Consider the following 18275-nt stretch of genomic DNA (forward strand, 5'->3'; position numbering starts at 1 on the left):
GTTGAAGATGCCCACAAAATCTCCAGCCAGTTGGTCTGCACGGGTTTTGAGAACTCGACCGGGTATACCGTCAGGGCCAGGCACTTTCAGAGGGTTCACCCCCCATGAAGGATCTTCTGACGTCGGCCTCTGTGACTGTAATACCATCGGGGGTTATGGGGGCTCGGCAAGGCACATCAGTATTCTCTCTATCGAAGCGTGCTTAGAACGCTTGTAGCTTGTCAGGGAGTGATGCTACACCATTGCTTGAGCTGCCTCCTGGTTTTGCCTTGTTGGAGGTGATGGCATTCAAGCCCTGCCACAGTTGCCCAACATCCGCCCCATCCTCCAGCTTTGAGCGGAAGTCCAGTTTGGCCTTTTTGATGGCCTTGTCAAGGTCATAAACCTCTGCATCGTCAGACCTGAATGCTCCGGGATCTGGTCCTCAGAAGAATGCGGATCTCCTGGTTCATCCAAGGCTTCTGGTTGTTGTTTGTAGGAACACACTCCTCCACACATTTCCTTGTGAAGTCTGTAACAACTGTGGTGTATTTATTCAGCTCCATTGCCGGATCCTAGAACATTGCCCAGGCTCCTGACTCCTAGCAGACCCGCAGTTGGTCCTCAGCCTCACCGCTCATCCTCCTGCGCCCAAGGATTAAAGCCCTAGCCTCTCCCTATAGCTCAGGCCTTCGAGCCCCGGCAACATCCTTGTATTCCAGATCCATATTTTATTGTATTTATCATTTCAGTCTGTACATTGTTTATTCTGTGAGATTCATGTAGAGTTGCCAACTGTCCCGTATTAGCCGGGACATCCCTTATATTGGGCAAAATTGGTTTGTCCCGTACAGGACCGCCCTTGTCCTGTATTAGGCCCGGGAGTCGCTGTAGGCCCGGACACTGTAGGCCCGGACACTGTAGGCCCGGACACTGTAGGCCCGGACACTGTAGGCCCGGACACTGTAGGCCCGGGGGTCGCTGTAGGCCCGGGGGTCGCTGTAGGCCCGGACACTGTAGGCCCGGACACTGTAGACCCGGTGACCCGGGCGCCGCCTAACAGAGGTTGTGTAGCAACCCGCATCCCAGCACGGGCGCCCACCATTGGTGGAGCGGGAGCACATGGCCGCTGGCTGTGTGAGGTCACGTGGGGCGCGAGGCGGTGACGCCACCTTTTGTCCCTTATTTGGGAGTGAGAGGTTGGCAACCCTTGATTCATGTGAACAGGGACTTTCATTACAGCCTGCTGTATATGACAATAAACTAATCTGTAATCTGTACTGTTACTGCTTCTGTTACATGAGCACCATTTTTCTACCTTAATTTAGGCCCATTATATTATCTGCTGTATGGTGTTTACTTTTTAAGCACATTTTCACTGGGCATTCCCTTGTCAATTTGAACCTGTTCCATCTAGTTATTCTATTTAAAAAAGAAATATAAGTGTTGATGATCTCTGATAATTATCCGAGTTTAGTTTAATTTATACAGTGTGGAAACAGGCCCTTCAGCCCACCGAGTCCGCACCAAGCACATTAGTTCTATCCGACAACCTAGGGACAATTTACACAACCTATTAACTGACAAACATGCACATATTTGGAGTGTGGACGGAGCCCAGAGCACCCAGAGAAAACCCACGCGGTCACAGGGAGAAGGTAGCAACTCCGTACAGACAGCACCCATGGTGAGGATGGAACCCGGGTCTCTGGAGCTGTGAGGCAGCAACTCTACCCTGGCACCACTCTGCCGCATTTCTTGCTTCCAGTTCCTGCAATCAGTCTGAAGAAGGGAACCCGATCCAAAATGTCCCACACCTGTTGGTGTTTCGCCAATATCCCTCCAAACCTATCCGATCCATGCACCTGTCTAAATGTTTATTAAACATTGCCATAGCACCTGCTCCAACGACCACCTCTGGCAGCTCATTCTGTACGCCCACCAGCCTCTGTATGGAAAATAATGTAGGCAGCCATCAAATTCATCCCAGCCGATTTATCGACTAGAGATTCATTGCTAACATGGATGGAGCCTCTGACCAAACATATTTAATTGAAGATGAATAGAACACAGTGGCTAATTCAACAATGTATCAAAGGTCACGCCACATGGATCACACGATTCATTCATGTAAGGGGGCTCCTCAACTTACAATGGGGTTACGTTTGGATAAACCCATCGCAAACCGAAAATATCGTCCGTGGAAATGCATTTAGTGCCGCTGACCACATGGCCTGAAGCGAGGGTTGCTGCCGTTGCCCAGCGTTTGCACCGTTGTAGAGTCGATACATGGTACCTGGTTTAGTCGGGGAGCACCTGCACATGTACACCTAAAGCATATATCACACACTGTGCCATTGCTTGCATTGTCCACTGGTCTTTTACTGTTATTTGGAGAAACAAGGAACTGATAGACACAAAAATCTGGAGTATCTCAGCGGATCAGGCAGCATCTCTGGAAGAAAGGAATGGGTGACGTTTCCCTTGCACCCCCTCTCTCTCCATCCCTCCCCATCCTCGTTGCCCCACTAGTTTCACTGTCGTCCTGTTGAGTTCCACTGTCTGTACAACTCGTTATCACCTACCCCACAGCCCCCAGTAGACCATGGGGGGCTTCAGCTGCCCATGAACAGCGTGACTTTTTTGCATATATTTCATTAATTTGTTCTATATCTCTCTACATCACCATCTATATCTCTCATTTCCCTTTCCCCTGACCCTCAGTCTGAAGAAGGGTCTCAACCCGAAATGTCACCGTTCCTTTCATCCAGAGGTGCTGACTTACCTGCTGAGTTACTCCAGCTTTTTGTGTCTATCTTCGGTTTAAACCAGCATCAGAAGTTCCTTCCTACAGGAGGAACTGTAGATGTTGGAATCGTGAGCAAAAAACGGTGCTGGAGTAACTCAGCAGGTCAGTCAACATTCCTGGAGAGCATGGATAAGTTTGAGGAAAGGTCCCAACATGAAACACTATCCATGTCCTCCAGAGATGCTGTTTGGCCTAGCCCGCTGAGTTACTCCAGCACTTTGTGTTTTATTTCAGAGTTACCTGTTGTGTGAGGGTGTTGATGGTGTTTCTCTCTTTGATTTAATCCAGTGAATCGCTCCAGGTTTGAACTGACTCCTGTGGCTGCCATCAGCATTCACCTGTTCACCAGCAATGGGACGCGTGTCAAAGTCTCGGGCCCCATTGACGTGTCTGTTCCTTTGCCCACTGACGGCATTATGACGACTATGAGAAACATCCCAGTCTGGAGGTTTGAGAGGAAGATTGGTGAGTAACCTTTGGGGAGAAGGACAGTTTGAATCAGTTTGCACTGAACCTAGAAAACGATGCAGTGGAAAATTTACAAAAATGACCAGAGGATGTGGGAAAATCTCATCAGGGCACAGGGTGAGAAAGAAACAGGTGGCACAGCGGTAGAGTTGCAGCCTTACAGCGCCAGAGACCCGGATACCATCCTGACTACGGATGCTGTCTGTGTGGAGTTTGCACGTTCTCCCTGTGACCGTGTGCATTGTCTCCGGGTGCTCCAGTTTCCTCTCACACTCCAAAGACTCACTGGTTTGTAGGTTAAACTGACTGGTTGGCTTGGTAAAATTGTAAATTGGCCCTAGTGTGTGTAGGATAGTGTTAATGTGCTGGGATCGCTGGTCGGTGTCGACTCGTTGGGCTGAAGGGCCTGTTTCCGCGCTGTATCTCTCAAGTAAACTGAACTAGTGTTTCAGATTGATGATGTTGCATATTTAATAAGATAATATTTTTCATCCCTTTTTGGAAAACAGTGTTGCTGGCAATGCCACTGCCATGTACAGCTACACTGGTACTGCCTGTGTTCCCCGAGACACCCTCGCTCACCCTCACCTACACTGCCCATCTCTCGCCAACACACTCCATCTGTCTCTCACTGGCAATCCCTCACTGACACAAACCTCGCACTGACAAACCCCATCACTTACTCTCTTTCCAACACACTCCCTCTTTCTCTCACTAACACACTCCATCTCTCATTCAGACTGACACAATCAATCTCTCTCTCAAACTGACACCATCCGTCTTTCCCTGTCTCACTGACACACTCCTCTCTTTCATTGACACACTCCTCTCTTTCATTCACAAACGCTCCATCACTCTCTCTCTGACACTTCTCTCTTGCACTCCTCTCTCCTCAATACCATCCCCTAATTCTCATTTACTGGTGCCCTCCCCTAATTCCCCATTTACTGGTGCCCTCCCCTAATTCCCCATTTACTGGTGCCCTCCCCTAATTCCCTATTTACTGGTGCTCTCCCCTAATATCCCATTTACTGGTGCTCTCCCCTAATTCCCTATTTACTGGTGCTCTCCCCTAATATCCCATTTACTGGTGCCCTCCCCTGACGACAAACCATCTCTCTTTCACTGACAGACTACATGTCTCTGTCACTCAGTTATTTTGCACAAAAGAGTGCAAATGGCAGGTTAGCAGTCTTTGAGTGCAGGTCAGGCAAAGCACAAACCTTCAAGCTCATCAGAGGAAGGAAGATTAGGAGTGAGTGTGGGGATTGGCTGAACAATTAGATTTGAAGATTGGTAAATTGGACCATTAGTCAATTTAGCAACTAATATAAGCAAGGCTTGCTCAAGGGGTGCAGCCCTGTCGAGGGGAAGTGTCCTGTGAGTAAAGTGCGAGTCTTCGGATGCGAGTCTTGGGCGTGGAGGCTGAGGGAGGACTCGACACTGAACGCTGGCGAGGGTGAGACACAAGATGGAAATGTCAAGCAAGTTGATTCAATGTGATGCTTGCAGGATGTGGGAGGTCAGGGACACTGCTGGTGCCTTTGGCTGCTACAAGTGTGAGAAGTGTATCCAGGTACAGCTCCTGAAGGACCATGTTGGGGAACTGGAGAAGCAAGTGGATGACCTCAGGATCATCCGAGAAACTGAGTCATTCCTGGACAAGTCCGACAGTGAGATTGTTGCACTGAAGGTACTGGAAGAGAGAAGGTGGGTGACGGTGAGAAAGGGAAGGAAACATGGAATGCAAAGGTCCCCGGGTGTTGTGCCTCTTGAGAACAGGTTTACGCCACTTGGAAGCTGTCGGGGAAGAAGACGTTGCCACACTGAGCGGCAGACTGGCCTGCGAAGCAAAAAGTCGTCATGGTAGTAGGAGACTCCATTGTGAGGGGTACGGACAGGGGTTTCTGAGGCAACAGGCGGGATTCGAGGATGGTGTGCTGCCTCCCTGGTGCCAGGATCCAGGATGTCACGGACAGAGTGCAGGAAATCCTCAAGGGCGAAGGTGAACAGCCGGAAGTGGTAGTGCATGTCGGCACAAACTACGTCAGAAAGAAGGGGATGAATATTCTGCAGCGTGACTTTAGAGAGCTCAGAAAAATGCTGAAAAGCAGGATCTCCAGGGTGGTTATCTCCGGTTTGCTTCCAGTTCCTCGTGGTGGTGAGAGCAGGAACAGGGAGATACAGGACCTGAATGTGTGGCTGAGGAGCTGGTGCAGGGGGCAGGGATTTAGATTCTTAGACCACTGGGATCTGTTTAGGGGTAAGGGGCAATTGTACAAAAGGGACGGGTTGCACCTTAACAGGCGGGGGACCAGCATTCTGGCAGGCAGGTTTGCCACTGCTACACGGGTAGTTTTAAACTAAATAAGAGGGGGGGGGGGGGTGTCAAATGGGATAGACAAGGATGGAGTTAAAGGGAAAGAGAGGCAAGGGCCTGTCCCAGTTACGCCATTTTTTTAGGCGACTGCCGGCGACTGTCAAAGTCGTAGCAGATCGCCAAAATGTTCTTTTACCCCACGACAATGACCACGACAATGACCATGACAATGACCATGACAATGACCACGACAATGACCACGACAATGACCACGACAATGACCACGACAATGCCGAGTCAGGTCAATACAAGTTACTTTTTTTCTGAAACTAGCACCTGGCTAAGAGATTACACCGTCTTCGGAAACATCGCGAAATTCCCACGCTTACCGATGCTTCTCCGGCTTCCTAATTTTCGCTGAAATCACTGACGTCTGTAATTACTTGAGAGTTTTGAAATATAACATCTTTCCCGGGTTACTTGAAAACCAAGCTTTAGATTAACCTGGCATAAACTGGATTGATTTCCAGTTTATTAATAGCAGTATTAAGAAATGTAATTTTAAAAGTGGTTAAATGGATTTTTGTGCAGAGTGTGGGCATTCTTTGAAAATGTACGGGAGATGCCTATCTGGTTTCTGGGTTGCATATCTGGGTTGGGAGCCTACTTTAAAAGTAATCGCTGATGGCCATAAACATCGTGAAATTTCCACGCTTATTTACCTGACCGTCAAACAGTTGCCTCCAATCTACCTGTCAAATGTCCTGACGGTAAATAAATGGGTTAAACACAAGTGTTTTATGGTATCTTCAAATGACTTTACTTAATTTAATATTACATGCTTCTAATTGCATCTGCGATAACCTAGCAAACCTGGGGACAGCGTGCGACAGTGCCCACAATAAGCTACGATACCTGGCAACAAGCCAGCTGTCGCCGAGAAATTTCTATCTGGAAAATTTCTCAGTGACGCGCTGAGATCCGCTACAATTCATTGAAGACTCCTCACGATCATGCCCGTGACACCCCGACAAACGATCGGCAACAGCCTAGTCGTTGACAGTCGCCTTAAAATCGCCTATTGGGACAGGCCCTTTAAGGGATAATTAATGGGAAAGAAAGTTCACAAAGGGATAGGAGAGTTTGGCCAAGTGCAATAGGGATTGATGTGAACCAGATTTGATAAGAGAACTCGAGGTAAAGGAACCGCTTGGAGGTAGTGATCATAATATGATTAGTTTTAAACTGCAATTTGAGAAGGAGAAGGTTAAATCGGAAGTGTCAGTGTTGCAGTTGAACAAAGGGGACTATGAAGGCATGAGAGAGGAGCTGGCCAAGGTCGACTGGAAAGGGATCCTAGCAGGAATGATGGTGGAACAGCAATGGCAGGAATTTCTGGGCCTAATCCGGAAGAAGCAGGATCATTTCATTCCAAAAAGAAAGAAAGATTCTAAGGGGAGTAGGAGGCAACCGTGGCTGACAAGGGAAGTTAGGGATGGAATAAAACTAAAAGAAAAGATGTATAACACAGCAAAGAGTAGCAGGAAGCCAGAGGATTCGGAAACTTTCATCGGACAACAGAAGGTAACAAAACGGGCAATACGGGCTGAAAGGATGAAGTACGAAGGGAAGCTGGCCAAGAATATAAAGAAAGACAGTAAAAGCTTCTTTAGATATGTAAGAGAAAAAGAGTAGCAAAGTCAAATGTGGGTCCCTTGATGGCAGACATGGGTGAAATTATTATGGGTAACAAGGAAATGGCAGAAGAGTTGAACAGGTACTTCGGATCTGTCTTCACTAAAGAAGACACAAACAATCTCCCAGATGTACTGGAGGACAGAGGATCTAGGAGGGTAGAGGAACTGAAAGAAATTTTCATTAGGTGAGAAATAGTATTGGGTAGACTAATGGGACTGATGGATGATAAATCCCCAGGGCCTGATGGTCTTCATCCCAGGGTCCTCAGGGAGGTGGCTCTAGAAATAGTGGAGGCATTGGTGATCATTTTCCAATGTTCAATAGATTCAGGATCAGTTCCTGTGGATTGGAGGATAGCTAATGTTATCCCACTTTTCAAGAAAGGAGCGAGAGAGAAAACAGGGAATTACAGACCAGTTAGCCTGACATCGGTGGTGGGGAAGATGCTGGAATCAATTATTAAAGAGGTAATAACGGTGCATTTGGATAGCAGTAAAAGGATAAGTCCAAGTCAGCATGGATTTATGAAAGGGAAATCATGCTTGATTAATCTTCTGGAATTTTTTGAGGATGTGACAAGTAAAATGGATGAAGGGGAGCCAGTGTATCTAGACTTTCAGAAAACATTTGATAAGGTCCCGCACGGAGATTGGTGATTAAAATTAGAGCATATGGTATTGGGTGTAGGATGTTGACATGGATAGAAAATTGGTTGGCAAACAGGAAGCAAAGAGTAGGAATAAACGCATTTTCAGAATGGCAGGCAGTGGCGAGTGGAGTGCCGCAAGGCTCGGTGTTGGGGCCGCAACTGTTTACCATATATATTAATAATTTGGAAGAGGGAATTAGAAGCAACACTAGCAAGTTTGCGGATGACACAAGGCTGGGTGGCAGTGTAAACTGTGAAGATGATGTTAGGTTGCAGGGTGACCTGGACAGGTTGAGTGAGTGGGCAGATGCGTGGCAGATGCAATATAATATAGATAAATGTGAGGTTATCCACTTTGGCGGCAGAAACAAGGAGGCAGATTATCATCTCAATGGAGTTAGGTTAGGTAAGGGGGAGGTGCAGCGAGACCTGGGTGTCCTTGTACACCAGTCACTGAATGTTGGCGTGCAGGTACAGCAGGCAGTGAAGAAAGCTAATGGCATGTTGGCCTTCATAACGAGAGGATTTCAGTATAGGAGTAAAGAGGTTCTTCTGCAGTTGTATAGGGCCTTGGTAAGACCACATCTGGAGTATTGTGTACAGTTTTGGTCTCCTAATTTGAGGAAGGAGTAATTGAGGCAGTGCAGCGTAGGTTCACGAGATTGATCGCTGGGATGGCGGGACTGTCATATGAGGAAAGATTGAAAAGACTAGGCTTGTATTCACTGGAGTTTAGAAGGATGAGAGGGGATCTTACAGAGACATATAAAATTATAAAAGGACTGGACAAACTAGATGCAGGAAAAATGTTCCCAATGTCAGGTCAGTCCAGAACCAGGGGCCACAGTCTTAGAATAAAGGGGAGGCCATTTAAAACTGAGGTGAGAAGCAACTTTTTCACCCAGAGAGTTGTGAATTTGTGGAATTCTCTGCCACAGAGGGCAGTGGAGGCCAAATCACTGGATGGATTTAAGAGAGAGTTAGATAGAGCTCTAGGGCCAAGTGGAATCAAAGGAAGGCAGGCACGGGTTATTGATTGTGAACGATCAGCCATGATCACAATGAATGGCGGTGCTGGCTCAAAGGGCCGAATGGCCTCCTCCTGCACCTATTCTCTATGTTTCTATACTCATTGACACACTCCACCTCTCTCTCTCTCTCTCTCGCATTAACACACCTCTCTCTCTCGAACTCACTCCCTTTGGTACATGAATAGAAACGGTTTAAAGGGATAATTTAACGAGAGTTGAGAACAATAAAGGGGTACTTGCATCTCTTGTGTATCAGCATTGGGCCACCACAATACACCTGAGTTCGGTGCTGGGACTGAATCGGGGGAACAATAGGTGTAAAAGTGATAGAGGGAAGTGCAGGGAAACAACAAACAAGTGGTCTACCCCACACCCTTCATTACACTCCTCTACAGAAGTTCATACACCATCACTTCCTCACCCCTGGCAGCTGCAAGAGAAATACTTCATCTTTTGCAGGAACACAAACAGAATGCACTGTTTAATAACTACATCAAAAAGAGTACAAACTTCTCCCATGAATCCAGCCACCAAATCGTATTCCTAGGGCAGATTTTTTCCTCTAGTTTATTTCACTCACGTTTGGGCGGCACGGTAGCGCAGCGGTAGAGTTGCTGCTTTACAGCGAATGCAGCGCCGGAGACTCGGGTTCGATCCTGACTACGGGTGCTGCACTGTAAGGAGTTTGTACGTTCTCCCCGTGACCTGCGTGGGTTTTCTCCGAGATCTTCGGTTTCCTCCCACACTCCAAAGACGTACAGGTATGTAGGTTAATTGGCTGGGTAAATGTTTAAAAAAAATTGTCCCTAGTGGGTGTAGGATAGTGTTAATGTATGGGGATCGCTGGGCGGCACGGACTTGGAGGGCCGAAAAGGCCTGTTTCCGGCTGTATATATATGATATGATATGATATGATAAACCATAATGTTGTATTGTTAATGTTTTAATGTTTTATGCTTTATTCTTAATTGTTTACTGTATGTTCATGTTGTTACTTGTGAGCGGAGCACCAAGGCACATTCCTTGTATATGAACATACTTGGCCAATAAACTTATTCATTCATTCATTCATCGATTCATTCATTCAGATTATCATCTCAATTGAAAACTGTCTCGTGCTGAAATAGTGCTTTTAATAAATAAAAGACACCTCTTGTTTAGGGATGCCCAACTTGTGTTTACATTTACACTTTCTAGGCACTTTATAGAAGCATTTCCAATCGATGTAAAGAGCTCATGGGACCAATGCTTGCTAAGTATAGGTTTTCAACAGCGACTGAGAGAAGCAAGGGGAAGATAGGTAGAAAGGCTGAAGGTGGAAATATCAGAGATTCAGGCCAGCCTGTTATAGTGGCCCAATGCTGATTAACAATACACAAGAGATGCAGTTATCCACAGACCAGTGCCACCATGCATTTGGTGTAGGAAGGAACCGCAGATGCTGGTTTATACCAAAGATGGGGGCAAATGCCCAAGTAACTCAGCAGGTCAGGCAGCATGAAATGTGAAGAGGGTCTCGACCCAAAACGTCACCTATTGCTTTTCTCCAGGGATGCTGCCTGACCCGGGGAGTTACTGTAGCATTTTGTGTCTATCTACTCTGCATTACGTCCTGTTGGTTCCATTATAATGAATGCAAGGGCTCTGTGCAAGTGCAAGTTCACACGCTCAAGTGCAAGCAAAAGGAGTGATCTACGCTGAGCAATGGAAATTGTTGTGGTAATTTTTTAATGGACCTTTTCCTATCAAACATCACAGCTTTCTTTTACAACCAGTTCATGTGCTTACAATAGAAGTTATGATTTTATATGATCGCATAACCAACAAAACCACTGGACAGGTATCTAGTGTCGTTTAGTTCAGTTTAGAGACACAATGCAGAAACAGTCCATCAGCTCACAGCCGACCAGCGATGGCTGTACATGAACACTACCCTACACACACTAGGGACAATTTACATCTGCACCAAGCCAATTAGCCTGCAAACCTGGAGTGTGGGAGGAAACCGGAGCACCCGGAGAAAACCCACGCAGGTCACAGGGAGAAGGTACAAAGACTGTACAGACAGCCCCCATCGATAGGATTGAATCTAGGTCTCTGGTGTTGTAAGGCAGCAACTCTACCGCTGCACCACTGTGCTTACAAGTAAGAATTCATTTTCTCTTAGACTGTTAGATTTCAAGTAATTAGATAAACCTAGGCTAAGGAAGCTGAAGTTCACTAATGGTCTTTAGGGAAGGAGTTTTGAGTTGTCATCTAGCCTGCTTTGTGTGTGAACTTTATACATACAGCAATGTTTTTGACTCTTAACTGGCCTAATGAAACAACGTTGTATGTCATGGGAATTAATGATTGGCAAAAATCTAGTGCCTACCTAATGCTGCCTACATCTTGCGAAGGGATAAAATGTTGGTGCTTTTACTTACTGATGCAACAGAATATGTGGACGCTGTGGAGAACCCCAACTTGTCCTTGACATTGTTCACCAATCAACGGGTTTGAACCCTGGGTGACCCCGGGTAAGTGGGGTGGAACCCAGAGCAGGATAACTACTCATTAAACAAAGTAGACTGCGTACTTGTTTCATAATGAATTTGGGTAGAGCCCGGATCTATGCCAGTAGAAATTCAAGAGCAGATCTTGGATGGTACATGGAGATAAATGTGTCTGGAGGTCCAAACATTAGCAGAACTTACAAAGGTCGGCACAATGGCACAACAATAGAGTTGCTGCCTTACAGGGTCAGGGGCCTGGCTTCCATCCTGACTACAGGTGCTGTCTGTACGGAGTTTGTACGTTCTACCTGTGATCATGTGGATGCTCCGGTATCCTCCCACACTCCAAAGACGTACATGTTTGTTGGTTAATTGGCTTTGATATAAATTATAAACTGTCCCTCGTGTGTTGTGTGTGGGGCGATCGCTGTTCGGTGTGGACTCGGTGGGATGAAGGGCCTTTCCACGAGGTATCTCTAAAGTCTAAGGTCTAAAGAAGGGCCCAATTCCCACTGTAAGCAACTCCGTACAGGTAGGCACAGTGAGTAGCAGATTGTGCCCCTTAATCTCTGGAAAGAGACCAGTTGTTGGGGTGAGAGGAGGGTGAGAGCCTTATTTATAAAGCATTTAATCTTGTTGCCGTGGTAATGGCTGCCTTGCGACAGGTGCACGTGAAGGAATGGACAACCAGGATCTGATGCTTGTTTGCACAAATAGCACGGGGAACTCGCCCATTGAAGGGAACTATTTTTAAAGGAACAGTTGCTGCGGGAGATATTTGAGTGATGTCACTGGCATTTCTGGAGTCACAAAGGAGTCGTCTTCTCCAGGGAAACCTTGACAGGTGCAATGCATCCACCATAGATAGAGTAAACACTGGCTAAATGCTGGCTGCAATGTCAGGGGCAGCTCGAGTGTGCCGAAAATTAAGTGGATCAAGTCAATTCAGCGGCAAGTAAGAATGTCATTGTTGTATCTGGACAATAAAACACTCGTGACTTGACACTTGTATCCTTTTAACAAGCCTGCTGTCATGGAGATTTTCTCCTGCGCCCCACCCCTCTTCCATGTGTGACTGTGTTTGAGCAGCACTCTGCAAGCTTGTAGCATCTGATGTAAGATATAGCAGCAGTGGGCAGTTGGGTAGGTCATTGACAGCAGATTCCATGCATGCCAAACTCCAGACACCGATCCATTTTCAAATGCAGAGCTTTGATACAACCATACCCTGGAGTATTGCTTTACCAGATTCCATACACAGACACAAAGTGCTGGAGTAACTTACTGGGTCAGGCAACATATGGCAGGCTGGGACTCTATTCCTTGGAGCGCAGGAAGATGAGGGGTGATCTTATAACGGTGTATAAAATCATGAGAGGAATAGATCGGGTAGATGCACAGTCTCTTGGTGAAGGGGAAAAGATTTAATAGGAATCCGAGGGGTAATGTTTTCACACAGAGGGTGGTGGGTGTATGGAACAAGCTGCCAGAGGAGGTAGTTGAAGCTGGGACTATCCCATCGTTTAAGAAACAGTTGAACAGGTACATGGATAGGACAGGTTTGGAGGGATATGGACCAAGTGCAGGCAGATGGGACTTGTGTAGCTGGGACATGTGGGCAGGTGTGGGCAAGTTGGGCTGAAGGGCTTGTTTCCACACTGTATCACTCTATGACTATTTGGAGAACATGGATAGATGAGTTTCTAATCAGGACCCTTTATTATAAACCAGCATCTGCAGTTCATTGCTTCTCTATAATGCTTAAGTATGGTACATTTGAAGACATGTGTGTTTAAAGATGTCACCATAGTTTAAGTAGTCTTAACAATCTTATTTTGGAGTGTATGAATCATCAAGCAGCATTGTTTGGGCTAACTCCAATGCTCACACCAGATGTCTGAGATATTCTGGTATTGTTAGATTTAAATGACTGCCAGGCAGACAGCCATAGAGTCATACAGCGTGGAAACAGGCCCTTCGGCCCAACTTTCCCATGCCGACCAACATGCCCCATCTACACTCGTCCCGCCTGCCCACACTTAGCCCATATCCCTCTACACATATCCTATCCATGTGCCTATCTAAATGTTTCTTAAACCTGGCGATGGTCCCTGCTTCATCTACCTCCTCTGGCAGCTTGTTCCACACACCCACCACCCTTTATATAAAAAAAGGTTGTCCCACAGGTTGCTATTAAATCTTTCTTCTCTCACCTTGAACATATGGCCCCTGGTTCTTGATCCCACTACTCTGGGTAAAAGACTGCAATTATTCTGATCTATTCCTCTCATGACCTCTATTATAAGATCGCCCCTCATCCTCCTGTGCATCAAGGGATAGGGTTCCAGCCTGCTCAACCTCTCCCTGTAGCTTAGTCTGGCTATATCCTGGTAAATCTTGTCTGAACCCTTTCAAGCTTGACAATGTTCTTTCCTATAAAATGGTACCCAGAACTGAACACAATACTCTAAATATGACCTCACCAACGGCTTCTACAAATGTAACATGACCTCCCAACTTCTATACTCAATACTCTGACTGATGAATGTGCCGAAAGCCTTCTTGACCAGCCTTATCCATCTGTGATGGCACTCTCAAACTTTCAAGGAACTATGCACCTGCACTCCTAGATCCCTCGACTCTACAACACTCCCCATAGCCCTACCATTCACTGTGCCACTGCCCCTTCCTGCCCCTGTTAGACTTCCCAAAATGCAACACCTCACATTTCTCTGTGCTAAATTCCATCCACGATTCCTCAGACCACTTGGCTAACCGATTAAGATCCTGCTGTAATCTTTGACAACCATCTTCACTATCTACAATGCCACCCACTTTAGTGTTGCATGGGGAGAGGAGCCATTACATGCGCTCCTGAACTAGCAGATTAAAAGGCTGAAGGGCATGCAAGTTTAGGCTGGGCCCAAATCCTAGACTGGCTAGTGTCCATTGTGATGTAGGTGTACCAGCAATACTGGGTTTCAGTCTTAAGAATTGGTAAGGTGGATGGACAGGTTTACCATAGAAATAAAGAACTGCAGATGCTGGTTAATACACAAAGGAACGCAAAATGCTGGAGGAACTCAGCAGATCAAGAGTCAAGTCAGGAGAGTTAAGAGTCAAGAGGGTTTTATTGTCAATATGGCTCAGATAGAACAATAAAATTCTTACTTGCAGCAGCACAACAGAAGATGTAAACAATATGATAAACAAGAAAAATAGTTGTTATCTCAGAAAAACATGGATAGGTGACGTTTCTGGTCGATGCTTTTCTTCCAGTCCACGGATGGGTACACCCATGTGGCCAATTTCTGAGTGGATGTAAAGCACTCTGCGTACAGGAGAGCTGGGGGCTTTGCTGCCTACTAGACCTCAAGGACCACCAGGGCAGTGTGTAGCCCACCATGTGTGTAGCCCACCAGTGTGTAGCCCACCACTTGGGGTGGGCCCACAAGTGCCCACCATGAATGGATGTCTCAGTGGAAAACGTTACAGTAAAGCACGTGGGCAGCACAATGGCCCTTCAGTCAGCCAATTACTCATCCACTTCAGGAGCGCATGAGATGACTTCATTCCACATACAACACTCCCCTGGCTGCCCAGCCTGGCAGTCATTACTATCCAACAATGCCACAATATCCCAGACGTCTGGTGTGAGCAGTGGAGTCAGCCCCAGCGGCAAGGCTTCTTGATGATAGATGCACCAAAATAAAACAGTTAAGAATACTTAAACTATGATAACATCTCTAAACACACATGTCTTACAGTGTACCTCACTTGCACATAACAGAGAAAGAAGGGACTGCAAATGCTGCTTTACAAAAAAGGTACAAAGTGCTGGAGTAACTCAGCGGGTCAGGCAGCATCTCTGGAGAACATGGATAGGTGACGTTTCACAGAGTGCTGGAGTAACTCAGCGGGTCAGGCAGCATCTCTGGAGGACATGGATAGGTGACGTTTCAGGTTGGGACCCTTCGTCAGATTCTTTGAGGTCGAAGTATCGCCTATCCATGTTCCCCAGAGATGCTGCCTGACCCACTGAGTTACTCCAGCACTCTGTGAAACGTCACCTATCCATGTTCTCCAGAGATGCTGCCTGACCCGCTGAGTTACTCCAGCACTTTGTGTCTATTATTTCAATGTAATACTTCAAAGCTCCAATGTTCAGAATAGTTTGGTATGGGAAATAAACAACACATGAATCCTTATAACATGGAGCCATGTTTGCAGCAAATGGTCGGTGAATCAGTCACCTTCTTAGTCGGCGAATGCTCTTGTCTCTGTCTGAATGTTTCACCTGATGTTTGTTCCTCGCAGTTGGGGAAAGGCACAAGAGCACACAAGGCCCTGCCAAGATGATGCAGGCAATATCTGTGTAGGAGCCTCTTCAAGGCCAGGTATCATTTACCTTCTCTAACAGGGTTAACTGGAATTAGATGTGTAGGAAGGAACTGCAGATGCTGCTTTAAACCAAAGATAGACACAAAATGCTGGAGTAACTCAGCGGGTCAGGCAGCATCTCTGGAGAAAAGGAATAGGTGACGTTTTGGGCCGAGACCCTTCTTCAGACTCAATTAGACTCAATGTTCTTGGTAAAGGATTCCCTGCTGAGATTTCATCTATTCAATCATTCGATCATTGGTGCATGTTAGTGTTGGATGTCGGCAGCAGGCTGTCCTGCAATGAGTGAGCTGCTATTAATCTCATCACAGTCAGAAAGGCACCTGGTATTCCATGTAGTCTGAGCTATCGGACATTGGGGAGTTGGGATGGAGTTCCTCCCTCCTGGAATGTTGTCCTCTACTCCACAGAAATGTCTGAGTGATGTCAACGTTTAATTATTGACCGTTTTGGAACATGGGACCAGTAGCAAACCACTTGGCCCATCCACCCCCTCCCCACACTCATGCAGATCATGCCTGGCTTAACTCATCAATTGATAGAGCTATAGAGTTATACTGAACGGAAACAGGCCCTTCGGCCCAACCTATCCATGCCGACCAATATGCCAATTCTACACTCAAGATAGACACAAAACGCCGGAGTAACTCAGCGGGACAGGCAGCATCTCTGTGTATGTAGTGTGTGGGACAGTGGTAGTGTAGTGTAGTGTGTGGGATCGTGGTAGTGTGGGGGGTGATCGTTGGCTAGTGGACCTGTTTCCGCGCTGTATCTCTAAAGTCTAAAAATTACAGGTATGGTCTGTGTGGTGGAACAAGCTACAATGACAATTATCTGAAGTTTTTTTGCAGTCTTGGGCAGAGCTGTTGCCAAACCAAGTTGTAGTGCATCCCAATAGGAGGCTGCCTCTATAGAAGTTAGCAAGTGGTTGTAGAACATGCTGAATTTCCTTGGTCTGAGGAAGTATTATATGTGTTAGTGTGCTTTCTCAGCCACAGCTTCAATGTGTTGGTCCAGCACAAAGTCCCTATTGAAGTATTGACAAAAGCACCGGGGCACGTTGGCAAAAGATGGCACAGCAGTAGAGCTGCTGACTTACAGCGCCAGTTACCCGGGTTCAATCCCAACTACGGGCGCTGTCTGTATGGAGTTTGTGGGTTCTCCCCGTGACCTGCGATAGTTTTCTCCAGGTGCTCTGGTTTCCTCCCACACTTCAAAGAATTCCAGGTTTGTAGGTTCATTGGCTTCGTTAGAGATTGTAAATTGTCCCTAGTGTGTGTGGGATAGTGCTGGTGTGTGGGGGCCACTGGTCGGCGCGGACACGGTGGGCCGAAGGGCCTGCTTCCAGCTGTATCTCTAACACTAAAGACTAAAACACAGAAATGAATCTTGTTGTTGTGGCCTATAAATATTCCTTGAGGAACATCATTTACAGAAAAGTTCATTTGCTTTTTATTATGTCGCTGTTTGTAAGATCCTGCTGTGCATTAATTGACAGATCATTTCCAACGTTCTATAACGACCTCTTCAAATTTCAATAATTAAGCTGTAAATTACTCAGAGACTCCGAGGCATAGCAGAAATATGCTTCTCCCTTTTCAGTAGCCCAACCACAGAGGCAAATAGGCTGTTTCTGAATCTATTGAAATGAGAATCTGTGGAATTCTCTGTAGAAACCAATTCTCTGGGTGCTTTCAAGAGAAAGTTAGATAGAGCCTACAGTGTCCAGGCCTACAGTGTCCAGGCCTACAGTGTCCGGGCCTACAGTGTCCGGGCCTACAGTGTCCGGGCCTACAGTGCCCGGGCCTACAGTGTCCGGGCCTGCAGCGCCGTCCGGGCCTAATACGGGACAAACCAATTTAGCCCAAAATATGGGATGTCCCAGCTAATACGGGACAGTTGGCAACCCTACAAATGGCCTACTCCTGCACCTATTGTCCATTGTCTATTATCTATTGTCTATTGGTATGCTTGGTTTAGTTTAGTTTAGAGTTTAGAGATACAGCATGGAAACAGGCCCTTCAGCCCAATGAGTCCACATCAACCAGCGATCATCCCACACACGAACGCTATCCTACACACACGAAGGACACTCCCAATGAATAACCAGTTGATAACCAATCAATGGCATTTTCAATGGAATATCTGCCCCAATGTATTTTGTAGAAGTGCCAGCTACCCACTCTGGGCAACAAAGTGCTTCCTGACACCACCTCCAATAGCTCAGCTTCATTGTACTGGATTCCTTCAACATCAGCTAGAAATGAATGTTCTTTTCCTTTACAATCTCTTTGATAGTAGCAAATACTTCAACACTCCAGCCATGTCCAAATTGAAGTTGATTTTGAGGGAAGCTGCAATTGTTTGGGTCACCATTGTACGAGTGTAGAAGTTGGGAGGCCATGTTGCAGCTATATAAGATGTT

General features: G+C 46.5%; 1 protein-coding gene across 1 annotated transcript in view; it reads left to right on the forward strand.

The window, feature by feature from the left end:
* The window catches only part of LOC144607741 (protein FAM171A2-like), a 217105-nt gene extending 213844 nt beyond the window's left edge, over positions 1–3261 (forward strand). Inside the window, exon 5 of the mRNA XM_078424780.1 lies at positions 3077–3261. Coding sequence (XP_078280906.1) covers positions 3077–3261 — 185 coding nt within the window. The remainder of the gene's footprint in view (positions 1–3076) is intronic.
* Positions 3262–18275: the final 15014 nt, after the last annotated feature.

The sequence above is a fragment of the Rhinoraja longicauda genome, chromosome 29 (genome assembly GCF_053455715.1).
Source record: "Rhinoraja longicauda isolate Sanriku21f chromosome 29, sRhiLon1.1, whole genome shotgun sequence".
Lineage (NCBI taxonomy): Eukaryota > Metazoa > Chordata > Chondrichthyes > Rajiformes > Arhynchobatidae > Rhinoraja > Rhinoraja longicauda.